Source organism: Hemicordylus capensis, chromosome 10 (genome assembly GCF_027244095.1).
Source record: "Hemicordylus capensis ecotype Gifberg chromosome 10, rHemCap1.1.pri, whole genome shotgun sequence".
NCBI classification, from domain to species: domain Eukaryota; kingdom Metazoa; phylum Chordata; class Lepidosauria; order Squamata; family Cordylidae; genus Hemicordylus; species Hemicordylus capensis.
The window spans coordinates 18,371,386-18,387,320 of NC_069666.1; the positions used below are offsets into that span (position 1 = coordinate 18,371,386).

The window sequence follows — 15,935 nt, forward strand, 5'->3', positions numbered from 1 at the left end:
GATGAGCCCTGGTTCTCATGCTGTGAGAGAGGGAGAAAAACTTGCCTGTCAGAACTTGTCTGTCAGTAAGGAGGTTTAAAGTGAGCCTTAAAGGGTTAGTGTTGCACACAATGCTAGCGATGTACATCAAGGATTGTTCTTCAGGTAAAAGAGGCAATCAAAGATCTTCTTGGTTAACCCTGGCGCAAAAAGAGGAAATGAGAAAGGAAAAGGACTTTCTCAAAGTTGACCAAAGGACTGAACGGGAAGCAAAACTCTCATTTAATGGCCCTGATCCTAAAAATAATCAAAGGAAATTTCTTAGGGTCACTGATTGCAGAGTATGCAATACATTTTAGATTCCTTGTATGCTGAAAACAAAGGTTGTTTTGTTATCCATTAATGGGGATTTTGCTCTGAAACATTCTATTCCAACCGTCTGCTCCAAGTGTTAACTGGGAAGCGATCACAGGGAAACGGGAAGGTTTTTAGGACCCTGCGTAGCAGACACTTACAAATGCTCCTGAAACTTTCCAACATTTTTTAGAGCCTGTTGCTTATTCATTCAGATCAGGAGCAAAGCCGTCCAGCCAGCAGGGAAAGAGCAAGTGGGAGAAACGAACGTGAAGCGCAGCAATGTGGAGGGAAACCCCACAGAAAAAGGTTTCTGGGCCCTTTTGAGATCTGAAAAGCTTCGTTCTTTGCTGCCTCTTCGCCTTCATGAGCTGGGCATGGAGTTTGCAGGAGACCACCCCAGCAGCTTAAAACAAGCAAGGAATGGACAGAGTTGAGACTGATTCAGCCGAGGAAGCGAGGACGGTTGTGGAGAGAAAGGAGACTCAAACTGCCAAAGCACCGCATCCAGGCTACGGTTCCACGTTTTTTCCTCCCCAAACCAGCCACCAGGGTTGACCATTTGGATCTTGCTCGCCATGTCATCTCACCCCTTCTGGGACCTGTGGGTTTTGCTAGGCTGTGGTGTCTCCCTTCTGGTCCAAGGGCAACATCCCCAGGGCAACCATGAAAATGGCGGACACTGGAGGCAGATGATTCAGTGGGAGAACAACGGCAGGCTCTACAGCCTCCTCAACACGGGCTCCGAGTACGTGCCCGCAAGCCATGCGAGGGCAGACAGCAGTGCAAGGGTCATGCTGGCCGACGCTGCCACCAACCAAGGCAGGAGGGCTCCGGGGAACACCAGGCGGCAGGCCCCCACCTTGCCGGTCAGGGCCAGCTCCGACACCATCCGGGGACACACACGGCACCCATTTGGCTTTGGGCAGGTGCCAGACAACTGGCGGGACGGGCCCACTGGAGACAGTAGCGCCAACTCCCAACGGCCCCGGTCACCCAATCGGCAGCGGCAGGTCGGCTCGGCAGCCTCTTCTTCCTCCTTCTCGCATTCCTCGTTTGGACAACTCTACCCACAGGGCTCTTACCCCCAGCCACCTTTTGCCAACCAGTACGAGACCTATGACCCGCAGGTGCCCCGCGCTTATGACGAGAGTTACACCTACTACCGCACGACGGGGATGGGGGGCGGTGCTGTGGCAGCGGCGGCAGCTAGCGCAGGCGTGGTGTACCCTTTCCAGCCCCGGGTGAGATACGAGGAGCATAGTGAGGACCAGAATCCCTATCGAGCACAAGGGTACTACCCCGCCCAGGAGAGGACCTACGTGCCTGCCTCCCAACAGCTTCAGCCCTCAGATGGCCTCGACAGAAGGTATTCCCACAGCCTCTACCATGACACTGGAACTAGCTATGACCAAAGCGTCCAGGACCCTTATGCATCAGCCCAGAACCAACAGTCTTTGGGACATGGAGTTCCCGTGGCGGACAATTTGCATATCAACTCTGGAGCTCCAGTGAGTGCCGGGACCAGGTATGGGAATGAGCCATGGGCGGGGCAATATCCCTCCTTTGGGGACGTGCCAGCGGAGCCCTACGTTCCTCCCCGCAGCGTGGAGCCTCAGCCACCTTTCCGGCCCTTAGACCCCCATGGGGTCCCTAGGCCCGAACCTTACCTTCCCATCCGGAATGCTGAGACTCCTCAACTGATTCCAGACAGCCAAGGAACTCATCAAGCCCGGGTCAGCGTGGGCAGCATCTACAGACCCAATCAGAATGGACGGGGTGAGTCACCAACCCCATGGCGTCGGGGAGGGGAGCTCGGGAGGAGAGGAGAGGAAGCAGTGCACTGGAGGGTAGTTCTCGAGCTTGGCTCCCCAGGGAATGGGGGGAGAACAGGCAGCACCTTGCCTTCACTGCCCTTCTGCTCTTCTCAGGAAGCCCAAGCATGGGAGGAGAGCTGGCCTTGGGGTAGCAAGCATGCACTGCCCCCTTTGCTAAGCAGGGTCTGCCCTGGTTTGCATTTGAATGGGAGATTGCCTGTCAGCACTGTAAGATTTTATTTTATTTTATTTCATTTTATTTATTGTTAAATTTGCATACCGCCTTTCATTAAAATAATCCAAGGCAGGTCACACAGAAAAATTAAAACAAGACTATAAAAATTACATGATTAAAATGTTAAGCTAGAATATAAATCCAGTGATATGACTAAAAAGATTTAAAATACAAGCACAATAATCATACAAAATACAAAGCAGCAGCAGTAGAGAAACAATCATATAAAAAGGTAAAAAGCCAAGATTTCCCCTCAGGGGATGGAGCCGCTCTGGGAAGAGCACCTGCGTGCTTGCATGCAAAAGCTTCCAAGTTCCCTCCCTGGCAGCATCTCCAAGATAGGGCTGAGAGAGATTCCTGCCTGGAATCTTGGGGAAGCCGCTGCCAGTCTGTGTAGACAATCCTGAGATAGTTGGACCAGTGGGTATAAAGCAGCTTCCTATGTTCCTATGTGAGCAACAGGGATATCATTTCTACAGTGGGAAATTCGACTGAGCGTATCTGCCGCAGAGCTTTCAAGAGCTCTGAAAAGTGACTTCACGATGTAGCATCTTGCACATCTCCTCCCATGGTCTACTTTTAATTTAAATTGAATGCAGTTCAATTATTTACTTAAACCAAGGGTGGCCAAGGTGTTGCAGTGTCTGAGGCAAGGTACCAAATGCTGTTTTGCCCCATGCTTCTGGTGGAGGGGTCAGCTCCCTTTCCAAGCTGACCATGGAAAGCTTTGGAAGTTCAACAGGAAGGTTGCCAGCAGCCTCCTCTTCTCTTTTCTCTGATCGGTTCTGGAGAGCTGCTCCAATGTCAGCTTCCCACCTGCCCACCCCGCAGGCTGCCCCGACCCACAGCTGGCATTGGGGCAGCTCTTCAGGACCAATCTGACCTGTTTATTGAGGCACCTGTATGATGCCTCTCCATCTTGCTGCCCCGCGGATGCCCCAATAATCCACCGTCTGAGATGATCGCTTCACCTTGCCTCATGAAAGGGCCGCCCCGGTTTCAACTTCTTTCTACCCCACCTCTCCAGCTCACTGATGCTCAGGAACACAACAACACAGGAAAGCAGAACAGCCAGGAGATAAAAGGCCAGACAGGACGAACATGGATTAACACTGGAACCCAGATGAAAAGACACTTCTTTAAAAAGGAGAGTTTTCAGCGACCGCTGGGCACGTCCTCTCTGCCCAGCAGCTGCGGTGAATTGCGAGGCGTGCTTGCACCATTCTGAAAAAGATCGTCGCAAGCGTGTGACATCACAGACTTGCGATGATCTTTTTCTTAACTGTGCAGGCACGCCTCGCACTTCACAGCCGCCGCTGGGCAGAGAGGACGTGCCCCACTGTCGCTCCCCCCCATTGCCACTGCCAGGGGGGAGGAAGTCGACTACTCGGATCATCCCTCCCCCCCCCCACTGCAGCTAACCCTTAGCCGTCCGGTGGCTTTGTTTTTTTAGGATCCCGCCCCCCGCCCCGGACCATGGAGGTCACGGACCAGGGCCCCAAAGTCCGGGGGTTAGAGCACCTCTGGATAACAAAGCCATATTGCAAGTTTCATCATAAATGCATACAGCTATCAATGAATATTACAGATTCATAAATGCATACAACTATCAACACTAAAATGTCTTAAAAGTATAAAATATTCAAAAGAAGCTATAAGATATACTAAAGGGCAAAAGCAGGATAGCTTAAAAATAAAGGAAGTCAGCTAACTGATAAAACTAATCAAACTGATATAAGCAATATAGTGCAATCTATACAAAAATTGGTCTATAGGGAAATGCAGCCCTCAGATTCAGTTTATTACTGTCCAAGACCAGAAAACAAACAAAAGCAAAAACAGAAACAAATGGAAACCGTGATTTTTTAAAAAAAAAAAACCCTTCCAACAATTTACTTTACATCCATTTACAAGTTTACGGATACACTAAATCAGTACTCAAAAACCAATGCTTTTCCAGGGAATCCAACGGCAGGCTTAAGTGTAAGAAACAAGGACAAAGCCCAAGATGGGCTTTGGTTATAGCATCAGTTATTGGTTATTTGGTTATAGCATCGGTTATTGGTTATTTGGTTATGGCATTGGTTATAGCATTATATATACTTGGTTATATCATCGTCTTCCTAGCTATGCAAAGTTAAGACAGCTCATGTTGTGAGATGGGAGACTGTATTTATGTTCAAATGGATGGAATCAAGCTTCCCTATCAATTCCAACTCAGCAGTTTAATGATGGAGTCTCCCTAAGTTCTGGTGACTTTCAGGTTGGTAGCAAAATGTCAGCAAGCGGTCAAATTTATTATTTTATGGAGAGACTGATCTGCTTGTTCGACATAGGCAGCTACAGGGCATTGCTGGCTGTAATAACATTTGTCATACTAGAGAATGAGCAGGTGACCCCCAGGTGTATTTGTTGCTGTCATTGGAACATAGGAAGCTGCCTTATACAGAGTCAGACCATTGGTCCATCTAGCTCGGTATTGTCAACACAGACAGGCAGCGGCTTCTCCAAGGTTGCCGGCAGGAGTCTCTCTCAGTACTATCTGGAGATGCCAGGGAGGGAACATGGAACCTTCTGCATGCAAGCAGGCAGATGCTCTTCCCAGAGCGGCCCCATCCCTTAAGGGGAATATCTTACAATGCTCACATGTTGTCTCCCATTCAAATGTAGGCCAGGGCAGACCCTGCTTAGCAAAGAGGACAATTCATGCTTGCTACCACAAGACTAGCTCCCCTCCCTATCAGAGGTGCACCTAGGTAATTTTGGAGCCTGGACCGAAAGACCTTTGGAGTCCCACTCCCACACCCCACAGCAAGTTAAGCATCATTCCCCTACACACACACACACACCATGACACATGCCATGTATTTAACATGTGGGTTCTTGAGGGCAGAAACAGCAACTGGACTCACAAGAATGTAAGAATATAAAACAGGTAAATCCATGCAAATATACATTAGCAGAAACATTTCAACATGCCACTTAACATATTCCCATCTGGCCGCTTTCTTTCCCCACTCCCCTCTCGGTCTTGAAAGCAGAGGTCACACCTGGCCAGCCAGCACAGGACCCAGTCATGCTCGGCTGCCTGGTGCAGCGTTAGCCAGCGGTGCAGCGGCCACACCACCCAGGATGGACTAAAGAGGCTTTGGGGAAGCCCAGGTGGTGTGGGGGCCCTGGACATCCCCCTGGAAGTCCAGGGGGAAGAGTGCCCCTGCTCCCTATAATTTATGTTGCTTGGATTGATATGGAGGCAAAGGTGGAGCCTGGGTTTGTTGCGAGGCCGGATCCTTGTATTTGTGTCTCCAGGGGCAACCTTCCTTTGAGGCAGGGTGGTGCAGCTACCTCAGGCACAGATGTGGGGAGGATGTAGGGGCAGCAAGTCACTGCCACTACGGGCGTCACCCAATCCTGCACTTCCTTTCCTTGCCCTGCCGGGGCACAGTTCATTTCCCCCACCTTGCCCCTCTGGGGACATCCTTTCTCCTCAGCTTCAGCTAGGAATGTCCCCACCACCGCTGTTGGTCTTGGAGGCATAATCTGTGCCATAGCCTCAACATGGCAGTAACGGAATCAGCATGCGGGTAACGGAATCAGCATGGCAGTGACACAATCAGAATGCTGAACTCCCACCTGGGGAGTGGGGGATACTGTCATTCTACATCTCAGGCAACAACATGCCTCATGTGGCCTGTACTGTTGGTGGAGAGCAACTGTTTTGGAGTTGGAGGAGTGTCTGTAAACAAAGACGGACCACCCAAACCCTGTGGGAGGGAAAGACCATTGTTCAGGACGAGTTGTAGAATGAAGTAGCTTGCCTGAAAGCAATAGGTGGCCACAAGTGGCTGCTTCTCATTTTCTCTTCTGGATCTGTCCTGCTGTACGTTATTCCTGCCAGTCAGAGCTGCTGCCAGTCAGTGTTGACCAGGGGTGGACAGACATAAGGCTGCCAGGATCTTTCTTTCTTTCTTTCTTTCTTTCTTTCTTTCTTTCTTTCTTTCTTTCTTTCTTTCTTTCTACTTGTAAGCTACAGCACAAAATAGTGACTTAGGGCAATTCCAAGGGTAACGGAATCAGGCATGTTACCACGTTTTCAATGACTGTAGCCATAGCAGATTTTATTTAATATTTATTTCTTTAACATATTTTATTTTTATTTTATTTAACATATTGTTATACCACTCCAAACTTACGTCTCTGGGCGGTTTACAACAAATTTTCAAGTTGATGTTATATATCCCTCCTGGCAAGAGAACACCCACAACAAAGCCATATTTTTTTTTACAAAGCCCTAATACTATAGTGTCTGAAATGTGCCAAATGTGTCAGTAACAGGATCAGAATTTTTGGATATTGATTCCGGTTCTGTTGCAGAATGTAACCTAACATTGTAAAAAATATATAGTTATATGGTAGGAAACATTCTCTAGCCATTAGGTATCTATAACAGCAACTTAAAAATTTGCTTATGGCTAGTCATTTTAAAAAAGTGGTAACATGCCTGATTCCATTACCCTTGGAAGGGAGGGAGGAAGAGAGAAGGAAGGAAGGAAGGAAGGAGCAAGCAGGGGTTCCCAACCTCTTTTTAAACAAGTGCACCCTTTCTGTCACAAACCTTCAGCTCAGAGGTGTGTGTGTCTGTAATGTTGCAGTTATTAGACCATACTACTCCATTAACTGTCTCGCATCCACACTAAGCTGCATTTAAGCCACTTATTTCAGATGAATAGGATCAATAGGAGTACTACAAGGTGATTTGCTACAGTTTGTCAGTCAGGCTAAGGGGAGTGATATGCTGAGCATCAGTGCATAGCCAGCCAATCAGAAACAGAGGAGGACGGTCTTCACGAGCCTCCCTCCCCTTCTGCAGTAAGTAACCCCTGGGCAGGGCTGTCCTTCAAGAGCTCTGGTGGGGTGCAGGGCCTGTGGCAAATCAGCCAATGTGAGGCCTCTTCCATTAATGGGGATTTAAAAAGTGGGGCCTGGAGTGGTCACCCTGCTTGCCCTCCCCATGGGCACTCCTCAAGCATTCCTGCCCCTTCCTGGGAACCCTGCAATAGAGAGCATAGGAACATAGGAAGCTGCCATATACTGAGTCAGACCCTTGGTCCATCTAGCTCAGTATTGTCTGCACCAGGGTTTCTCAACGTGTGGGTCCCCAGATGTTATTGGACTTCAACTCCCATAATCCCCAGTCCCAGTGGCCTTTGGTTGGGAATTATGGGATTTGAAGTCCAATTACATCTGGGGACCCAAACGTTGAGAATCCCTGGTCTACACAGACGGGCAGCGGCTTCTCCAAGGTTGCAGGCAGGAATCTCTCTCAGCCCTATCTTGGAGATGCTGCCAGGGAAGGAACTCGGAACCTTCTGCTATTCCCAGAGCAGCTCCATCCCCTGAGGGGAATATCTTCCAGGGCTCACACATCAAGTCTCCCATTCATACAGAGGCGTATCTAAGGAAAATAGCGCCTAGAGCAATCATTAAAATTGCACCCCCTGTCCAAACATCTGACATCCATCTTTCAGATAACTTTACCATAATATCAACGGAAAAATACAAGTCTGAACGTCACATACAAGTCACATATCTGAATATGTGTACAGTGACTTATATTATATTTTTTAAAAAAAATCCTGTAGCCCCTTTGGGGGGCTTCTAAAGGCTGGGGGGTCTGCAAAGGTTCCCCCTCCCCCCTGCTGGCCTCTAGGGCCTCACAGGGACCATTTAAGCATGTGCAGTGGCCATTTTTAAAAATATATATTTTTTAAAAAATGGCAGCTGAAAACAAAATGGCCACCACACATTCTCAAATGGCCTCTGTGAGGCCTGGTATGGCCTAGGGCCTCAAAGAGGCCATTTGAGCATGCGCGGTGGCCAATTTGTTTTCAGCAGCCTTTTTAAAAATAATAATAATAATAATCATTTTAAGAAATGGCGCCCCCCTTCAAGTGGTGCCCAGGGCACGTGCCCTGCCTGCCCCACCCTAGATACGCCCCTGCATTCATATGCAGCCAGGGCAGACTCTGCTTAGCTAAGGGGAGAGTTGTGCTTTCTACCACAAGACCAACTCTCCTCACCTTTTAATGTTTGTGCTGCCACTTTCAAGAGGGCTCAGGGCCCTATACGGTTCCTCTCTCCAGAGAGGTCCAGAATGGGGCCTCCCTCTTTCTGAGCGCCTCTCAAACTCAATGGAGAGTGCCCATTGGGCTTGGGAGGCCCCATTCTGTTCCTCTCTGGAGAGAAGTCCGGAATGGGGTCTCCCTGATTCCGAACGCCCCCGAGTTTGAGGGCAAGCAAAGGTGGGTGGCAGGAAAAACAGTAGCAGCACAGAAGGCCAGATGTTTCACAAACCACATGGGGAGCTGCTACTGAGTAGCTGAGGAGCTATGGAGTAGAGGCCTGCACCCTTTAAATCAGGGCTGCACAGCTTTGGACCTCCTGCAGATGTCAAACTACAACTCCCATCATCCCTGACTATTGGCCATTAGAGCTGGGGTGATGGGAGTTGTAGTCCAACACCTGGAGTGCTGAAGATGGAAGTGCCCGGCTCGAAATCTTCTAGTGGTCCTCTGCTATTTGAAAAGGGAAGACTGCCTTCTGCAGATCTTGCGTGCCCCTCCTGATGAGCAGAGGCATCCCGAGGAGAGCTGGCCTTTGATAAGCAGGGTCAGCCCAGGTTTGCATTTGAATGGGAAACTACATGCGTGAGCTCTGGAAAAGATTCCTCTTAAGGGAGGGGGATGCTTTGGCGAGAGCACCTGCATGCTTGCATGAAGAAGGTTCCAGGTTCCCTCCCTGGCAGCACCTCCAAGGTAGAGCTGAGAGAGACTCCCGCCTGCAACCTTGGAGAAGCCCCTGTCAGCCTGGGTAGACAGCACTGAGCTAGGTGGACCAATGATCTGACTCAGTATATGGCAGCTTCCTACATCTCCCATCCAAAAAGAAACGAAACCCGCTTCCCAGAACAGAGAAGATGGCAGTCTTAATATATTATGAAAAGTTACCCCCACTGCACAGAAACATGTTCCAACTTGGTCAGTCTTTTCTCCTTTGTGAGACAGATGAAAAGCAGTTGGGTTTCATACCATTCGAGTCCTGTAACCTTGGCTTGTAACCCTGAAGAAGCCACTGCCAGTCTGTACAGACTATATTGAGCTAGATGGATCAATGGTTGGACTCGGTAGAAAGCAGCTTCCAATGTTTCTTCTTCCAAAGGCTCATAGGAATGCAAGGAATTTCCAAATGGCTGCTGACTGTGAGAATTCAGCACATTCCAAGGCCCTTTAGAAGGAACCAGGGCTTTTCAGTGGGCATTCCCAGTCCTTCATTTTAGCACATTCTCTAGGTCGTCTGCTTTGCATGCAGGAGATTCAATTTCCCTCCCTGGCAGCATCTCCAAGACAGGGCTGAGAGAGATTCCTGCCTGCAACCTTGGAGAAGACGCTGCCAGCCTGTGCAGACAATTCTGAGCTAGATGGACCAAGGGTCTGACTCTGTCTATGGCAGCTGCCTATGCTCCTTTGCTTGGAGCTGGCTATTCCCTGCTTTTGCTCGCTCTCTCCACATGTCTCTGATTAGATTTATTTTCTTTTTATTTCTGTATATGTATGATGGTCACTTAGCAACCACTCAGCCAAACATATTTGTCTTGAATTCCCACCGGGATTTTGATTCACTGTGTGGGTGTGGGGGCGATTTTCACCATCCCCGCTGCTTCTTTTTATTTAAGAGATGATTTGGCTCCCAGAGAGTAAGGTGCTGGCGAGATCACCGGACCTCTGACCTCCTCCTCACTCCTGCTGCACTCATCTTGAGGCTGGTGCTTCCTTGGCTTTCTGATGGGAGGTCACACCAAGATCTTGACCTGGTGTGGCCTAAAGTTTCCTTGACAGTTTTCACAGAAGGGGCAGCATCTGTGTCTTGGAGGCTTTCCCGTCTGAGTCATCCATTTCTGGCTTATCGAAAATTCCCCGTGCAGCTTCAGTTACTTAAATCCCCCTCCTATAAACAATGTCTGCGCAGCATTTCAGAAGAGCTGCCCATTCCACTGGAGAAGGAGCTGCGCTTAACATGCCCAGATGTTCCCAGATTGTATTAAGGAGCTGATAACATTGTTCATTTAAAAACCCTTTATCATAGCATGTCGATGTCATTTGAACACTGGGCAGGGCTGGAGCCAGAGAAGGTGGGGATAGGATATTGTGGGGAGAGGGGCTTGCCCCTTTCTGCTATGAGTGGCTCCATGGAAGAATCTTGAAGAATGGCAAAGGGACATCGGCAGCTGCCATATACTGAGTTAGACCATTGGTCCCTCTAGCTCAGTATTGTCTACACAGACTGGCAGCGGCTCCTCCAAGGTTGCAGGCAGGATTCTCTCTCAGCCCTGTCTTGGAGATGCTGCCAGGGATTGAACCAGAGCTTACCCCCTTCCTGATGTGAGTGACTCTAGGAAGGGTGGTGAACCCTGAAAAATGACACAGGGATGCAGGAAGCTGCCATATACTGAGTCAGACCATTGGACCATCTAGTTCAGTATTGTCTACCCAGACTGGCAGCAGCTTCTCCAAGGTTGCAGGCAGGAATCTCTCTCAACCCTATCTTGGAGATGCTGCCAGGGAGGGAACTTGGAACCTTCTGCATACAAGCAAGCAGGTGTTCTTCCCAGAGGGACCCTATCCCCTCAAGGGAATATCTGACAGTGCTCACACATGTAGTCTCCCATTCAAATGCAAACCAGGGTGGACCCTGCTAGTAAAGGGGACAAGCCATGCTTGCTACCACAAGGCCAGCTCTCCTCCTGATGACGACTCACCCTAAACATTTTTGACGCAGTATCTTCAGCAGGCAAAAGATCAAGAGTGGAATTTGTGTTATGAACAATCTATAACATATCAGAACCAGAGGTACCAACTCAGAAGTATGGTGAAATATAGGCCTGTGTCTGATTTCAGTTTATTAAGAAATGATACCTGAACTCGAGGTGAACTGGCACCCAGGTCAAACTACTCTCTGGAGCAGGAGGAATCCAGCATTGTTTTGTAAATTGGGTGAACTGCCTGCTTTGCCTCTGGGTGAGACATTCCAGCATTGCATTGTGAACTGGATACTTAACAAAACACAAAGGGCTGGGCCTGAGCTAATCAATATGCTAAAATATAACTCACTATCAGATAATGTCTATGGAAGAGGCCAGGGGCTGAACTCCCCCATCCTGGCAAGAAATCTATGCTAATCATTGTCAATGATTGGCTCTGCCATGCCCCAAGGGGGATTACTCAGTTGCTGTCTATAGAAATTCCATCCTGGGAGAACACCTGTAGATTTAGTCTTTCCACTAACACTTGCTTCCCCCCACCCTTCCTGAGTGCACAGTTTGCAGAAGATGAGATTCAGAATTCTCTGAACTAGCCAATATCCTGAGTAATTAAAAGACATTGTCCTGGAAGTAACAGCTTTGTCACCCCTTCTGGGGAACCCAGGAAAAGATGAGATTTGTATAGATAAAAGAGAAAAACACTATAAGAATGAGGCTTCTGAGACAGAGAGTTTAGCAATCTTTGCCTACAGCAAAGCTGCTCACAGGATCCCAGAGTTTGCTGCCAAAGCCGTGGGGCCAAGCAGGAATTCTGTCCATGAACAGAAACTACAGCAATGCCTGAGTTTTGCTGCCCAAGCTGCCTGATCTGAGCAACTGCACAGCTCCTGTCTCCACCAGCGCCTCACTCCTTCAACTGAAGTGATTCTCCGCTTTCAAACCTCTGATCCTGGGTAAATATGCTGCCCCTTTATAGGCCTTGGAATCCCCTCCATCCTTCCCTGCTCCTTTCTCCTTCCCTCCCTTCTTTTCCTCTACTAACCTCCCCAAAACCATGCCAGCCTGCAGCCTTCATCCCTCCCCCTTTCTTTTCTGCCTGTATTTGAATTGTATTAGACTCTAGGAAGATTTAATTACACACACATAAGGTAGTGAGGCACACGGGTGAATATTGGTGCTGGTTAAGAAATACTGTTAGCAATATTGATAGAATGTTCTGCTTTCTGCTTGCTAGATTATGTTGTTATACTCAATAAAGCCCATTGAATCTTGAGGACCGGTTTTGATTTCCTTTCTTCTTTGCATCCAGATCAAACGTGGTCACCAATATAAAAGAACTTGGTCCAGACCTGTTTTGTATACTAGCTAGCATATCTGGTATACCAGTCGGACCTGGTCTGTAACATTTGCCAGTCCTAGCTATATGTACAAGCAACATTGGCAAAGAGACACCTTTTAAAGAGGCAGCTCTCTTATATTTGATATAAGAGATCTTATATCTCTCTTATAAATGATAAAGAAATAATTATTTAGCCAGGGGAGAGCCATAGTTCCTATTCAGCCCTGCATATTACTACTACTGCTTTTCAACACAAGTTCTCAAAGTTCTCACATAGAAAAATAATAATTAATAAATAAGATTGTTCCCTGTACGAAAAGGCCTCTCTATGTATGTATGCATTAATTTTCTTTCTATCTATCTATCTATCTATCTATCTATCTATCTATATCTATATCTATATCTATATCTATATCTATATCTATATCTATATCTATATCTATATCTATATCCATATCCATATCCATATCCATATCCATATCCATATATACATACATATATACAGTGTATATACCCACCCATCCAGTAGACTATTGCTTAGGGGAGATAACAAAGTGAAGGACAAATGTCTATTTGTGGCTCCTGGTGCTTTAGGAGCCACCGTGGAGGTGGCAAGATGGCGCAGGGCTGGGAGGAGAGAGGGGTGGTTGGTACAGCGGTGGTCGGGGGGAAACAGGCCACTAGCCCCTTGCAATGAGCGGCTTGAGTTCCTAGAATGTGTCCGCTGCCTTGTATCTCCGCCTCGGGACTTTGCTTTCAGAATATGGAAACTCTGCCCTTGAGACATTTCAGGTGTGACTTGTGAAGGCTCATCCACAATTCTGGACGTATGTCAAATTTCTTTTCAGTTCTGTTCTGCGGCCCAAAATATTAAAACAGCAGGTATAAACTGCTGTGTGGTGTGAGCGTGATATAATGCACAGAGAAAACAGCCTTGGAGTAGGACCGAAGGGTGGTCCTTAAACACTTGTCTGAAAATCACTGGGGTTCTACAGCCTATTCTTAGAATAATTGAGCAGTGGTGGCTGGTCAGTAAGGGCTGGTGGGGCAGTGCCCCCTCCCCATAAAGCTATTACATGCTAAAACCAGACTTACCAGGCAGCCGGGGAAACATCCAGAGCATGGAGCTTCTTCCAGCCCCTCCTCTCTGCCTGCAACATCTTCTTTTGATCTTACTGGCTGGAACAGCTGCTACTCAAGCTGCTCCAGCCAATCTGATTCCTAGGGGGCTCCTCCTGACACTGTCCCCAGGAAGAACTAAAATAATGGGTTAAAATGCACTTCCTGGTTGCTTCAGGGAGAATATTTTTAATACCGTTTCCTCTTCTTCCTGGGGTGCAGTGCCAGGAGGAGCCCCTAGGAATCAGATTGGCTGGAGCAGCTGTTTCAGCCAATCAGACCAAAAGAGGATGTTGCAGGCAGGGGAGGAGGGGCTCCGGGGAACTCCCTGCTCTGGAGGATTCCTGGGCTGCCAGTAAGTCTGATTTTTTACTGGCTTGTTTGGTGGGGGGGCGGATGCAATCCTTGCTTTCTCCCTTCTGTCCCTCTTTCTGCCTTTCTGCCTTCTCCCTGCTTCTTGCCCTGGCTTTTTTGCTTTCTGCCTTCTTCCCTCCCACCCCACAAAACTATTCTGTTTTTTACTTTTGTCCCTGCTTTTCTGCTTTCCCCCCACTTTCTGTTTTCCTCAATGCTGGCAGGCTTGGGTAAATACCCAAGCCCGCTGCTGTGGAGGAAAGGGAGGGCATAGGCTTCTGCCTCGGTGACCAGGTTTTCCCCTGCCCATCCTGTACCAGTGCCCACCAGCTGCTACTGCTCAGAGGTAAGATGCCTCTCAATACCAGTTGCAGGGGAGCAACAGCAGGAGAGAGGCATGCACATACCTCTTGCCTGTGGGCTCCTCAGAGGCATCTGGTGGGCCACTATGTGAAACAGGATGCTGGACTAGATAGGCCTTGGGCCTGATCCAGCAGAGCTGTTCTTATGTTCTTAAGTGCAAGCGATGCATGCAACAGTCAGAGAAAACATGGAGGGGTCCAGTTACTTGTTTTTCTATATCATTTATTATGAGGGGGAAATTAAAAATGACAAATCCTTAATGGGGAGAAGAGAAACATAAGCATTAAGTCACTGAAACTGCAGTCCTATGTATGCACAAGAAGCATGTCTCACATTTCAGTTGCGTTGACTCCATGGTAAGCATGTATTGGATTTCAGCCTTACTCATAAAAGCTTTCTTCCCCTAAAATGCTGACAACTTGCTGGAAGGGGTGGCCTCAATTTTATTTTTTTAAGGGGGTGGCTGAGTTAAAGCAACAGTTTTCCCATCACCCACCTCTGACTTCCCTTTATGCGAGAATCCCCTGTGGGATTACATCACCAGGAATGACCAAGCAGAGAGACAGGAAACAAGGGCCAAGGCAGTGACGTGATTCCTCTGGGGAGAGCAGCCCAAGAAACAAGAAGGCAGTGTTCTTTTTTGCTCTAGGAAAAACATATTCGAGGCCGATGATGGTGCGCCCACTAAAAGCTGCAGACAGTGTCCTAGATTGGAGGTGGGCTGAATTCTGTCTTGTATGGTCGAGTGTGTGTGCATGTGCACGTGTGTGTGCCTAGAATCACTGTGCACTCCATTGGTGCATTTTACTTCTACAAAGCAAGAGTACATACTGATGCTTTCTTTATCCTTAAGGCATAAACTATCTGAATTAAGCAATACTGATTCCATCAAAATATTCTGGCCTTTGTTTTTCTCTGTTTTCATGACTCTCTAGACCAGGAGTTCCCATGCTGTGGTCAACCAGATGTACATAGGAACATAGGAAGCTGCCATATACTGAGTCAGACCATTGATCCATCTAGCTCAGTATTGTCTACACAGACTGGCAGCAACTTCTCCAAGGTTGCAGGCAGGAATTTCTCTCAACCCTATCTTGGAGATGCTGTCAGGGAGGGAACTTGGAACCTTGATGTTTTTCCCAGAGCAGCTCCATCACCTAAGGGGAATATCTTACAGTGCTCACGCATGTAGCTTCCCATTCATATGCAACCAGGGTGGACCCTGCTTAGCCAAGGGGACAAGTCATGCTCTGTTCCTGGAAAACCTTGTGGTTGGTGAATTCATGGTTGGCAAGGCATTAAATTCAATGGGAAACAGGGCATTAGGGGAATCATGGTCGTGAAAATACTACAAACTACAGTTGAAAATAGAAAATAAATCACTCCTGAACCCTTGAAAATCACCCCGGAGCCCCCAAAACCACTCCTTGGGTCCCCAAAATCACCCAGGGCCCCCAAATCACTCTCAAACCCTCAAAAATCATACCCTGATCCTGAAAATCTCCCTCTGACCCCTGGATTTTTTTTTTTTAAACCTAGATTGTCCCAAAATCTCAC

The 15,935-nt window shown here is 48.0% G+C and overlaps 1 protein-coding gene across 1 annotated transcript in view; it reads left to right on the top strand.

Annotated features, from left to right (window-relative positions):
- The first annotated feature begins 556 nt into the window (after window positions 1–556).
- LOXL1 (lysyl oxidase like 1) overlaps window positions 557–15,935 on the top strand; it is a 33,206-nt gene continuing 17,827 nt past the window's right edge. The window contains exon 1 of the mRNA XM_053271688.1: window positions 557–2,112. Within this exon, the coding sequence (XP_053127663.1) occupies window positions 912–2,112 (1,201 nt within the window). The 5' untranslated portion in view covers window positions 557–911. The remainder of the gene's footprint in view (window positions 2,113–15,935) is intronic.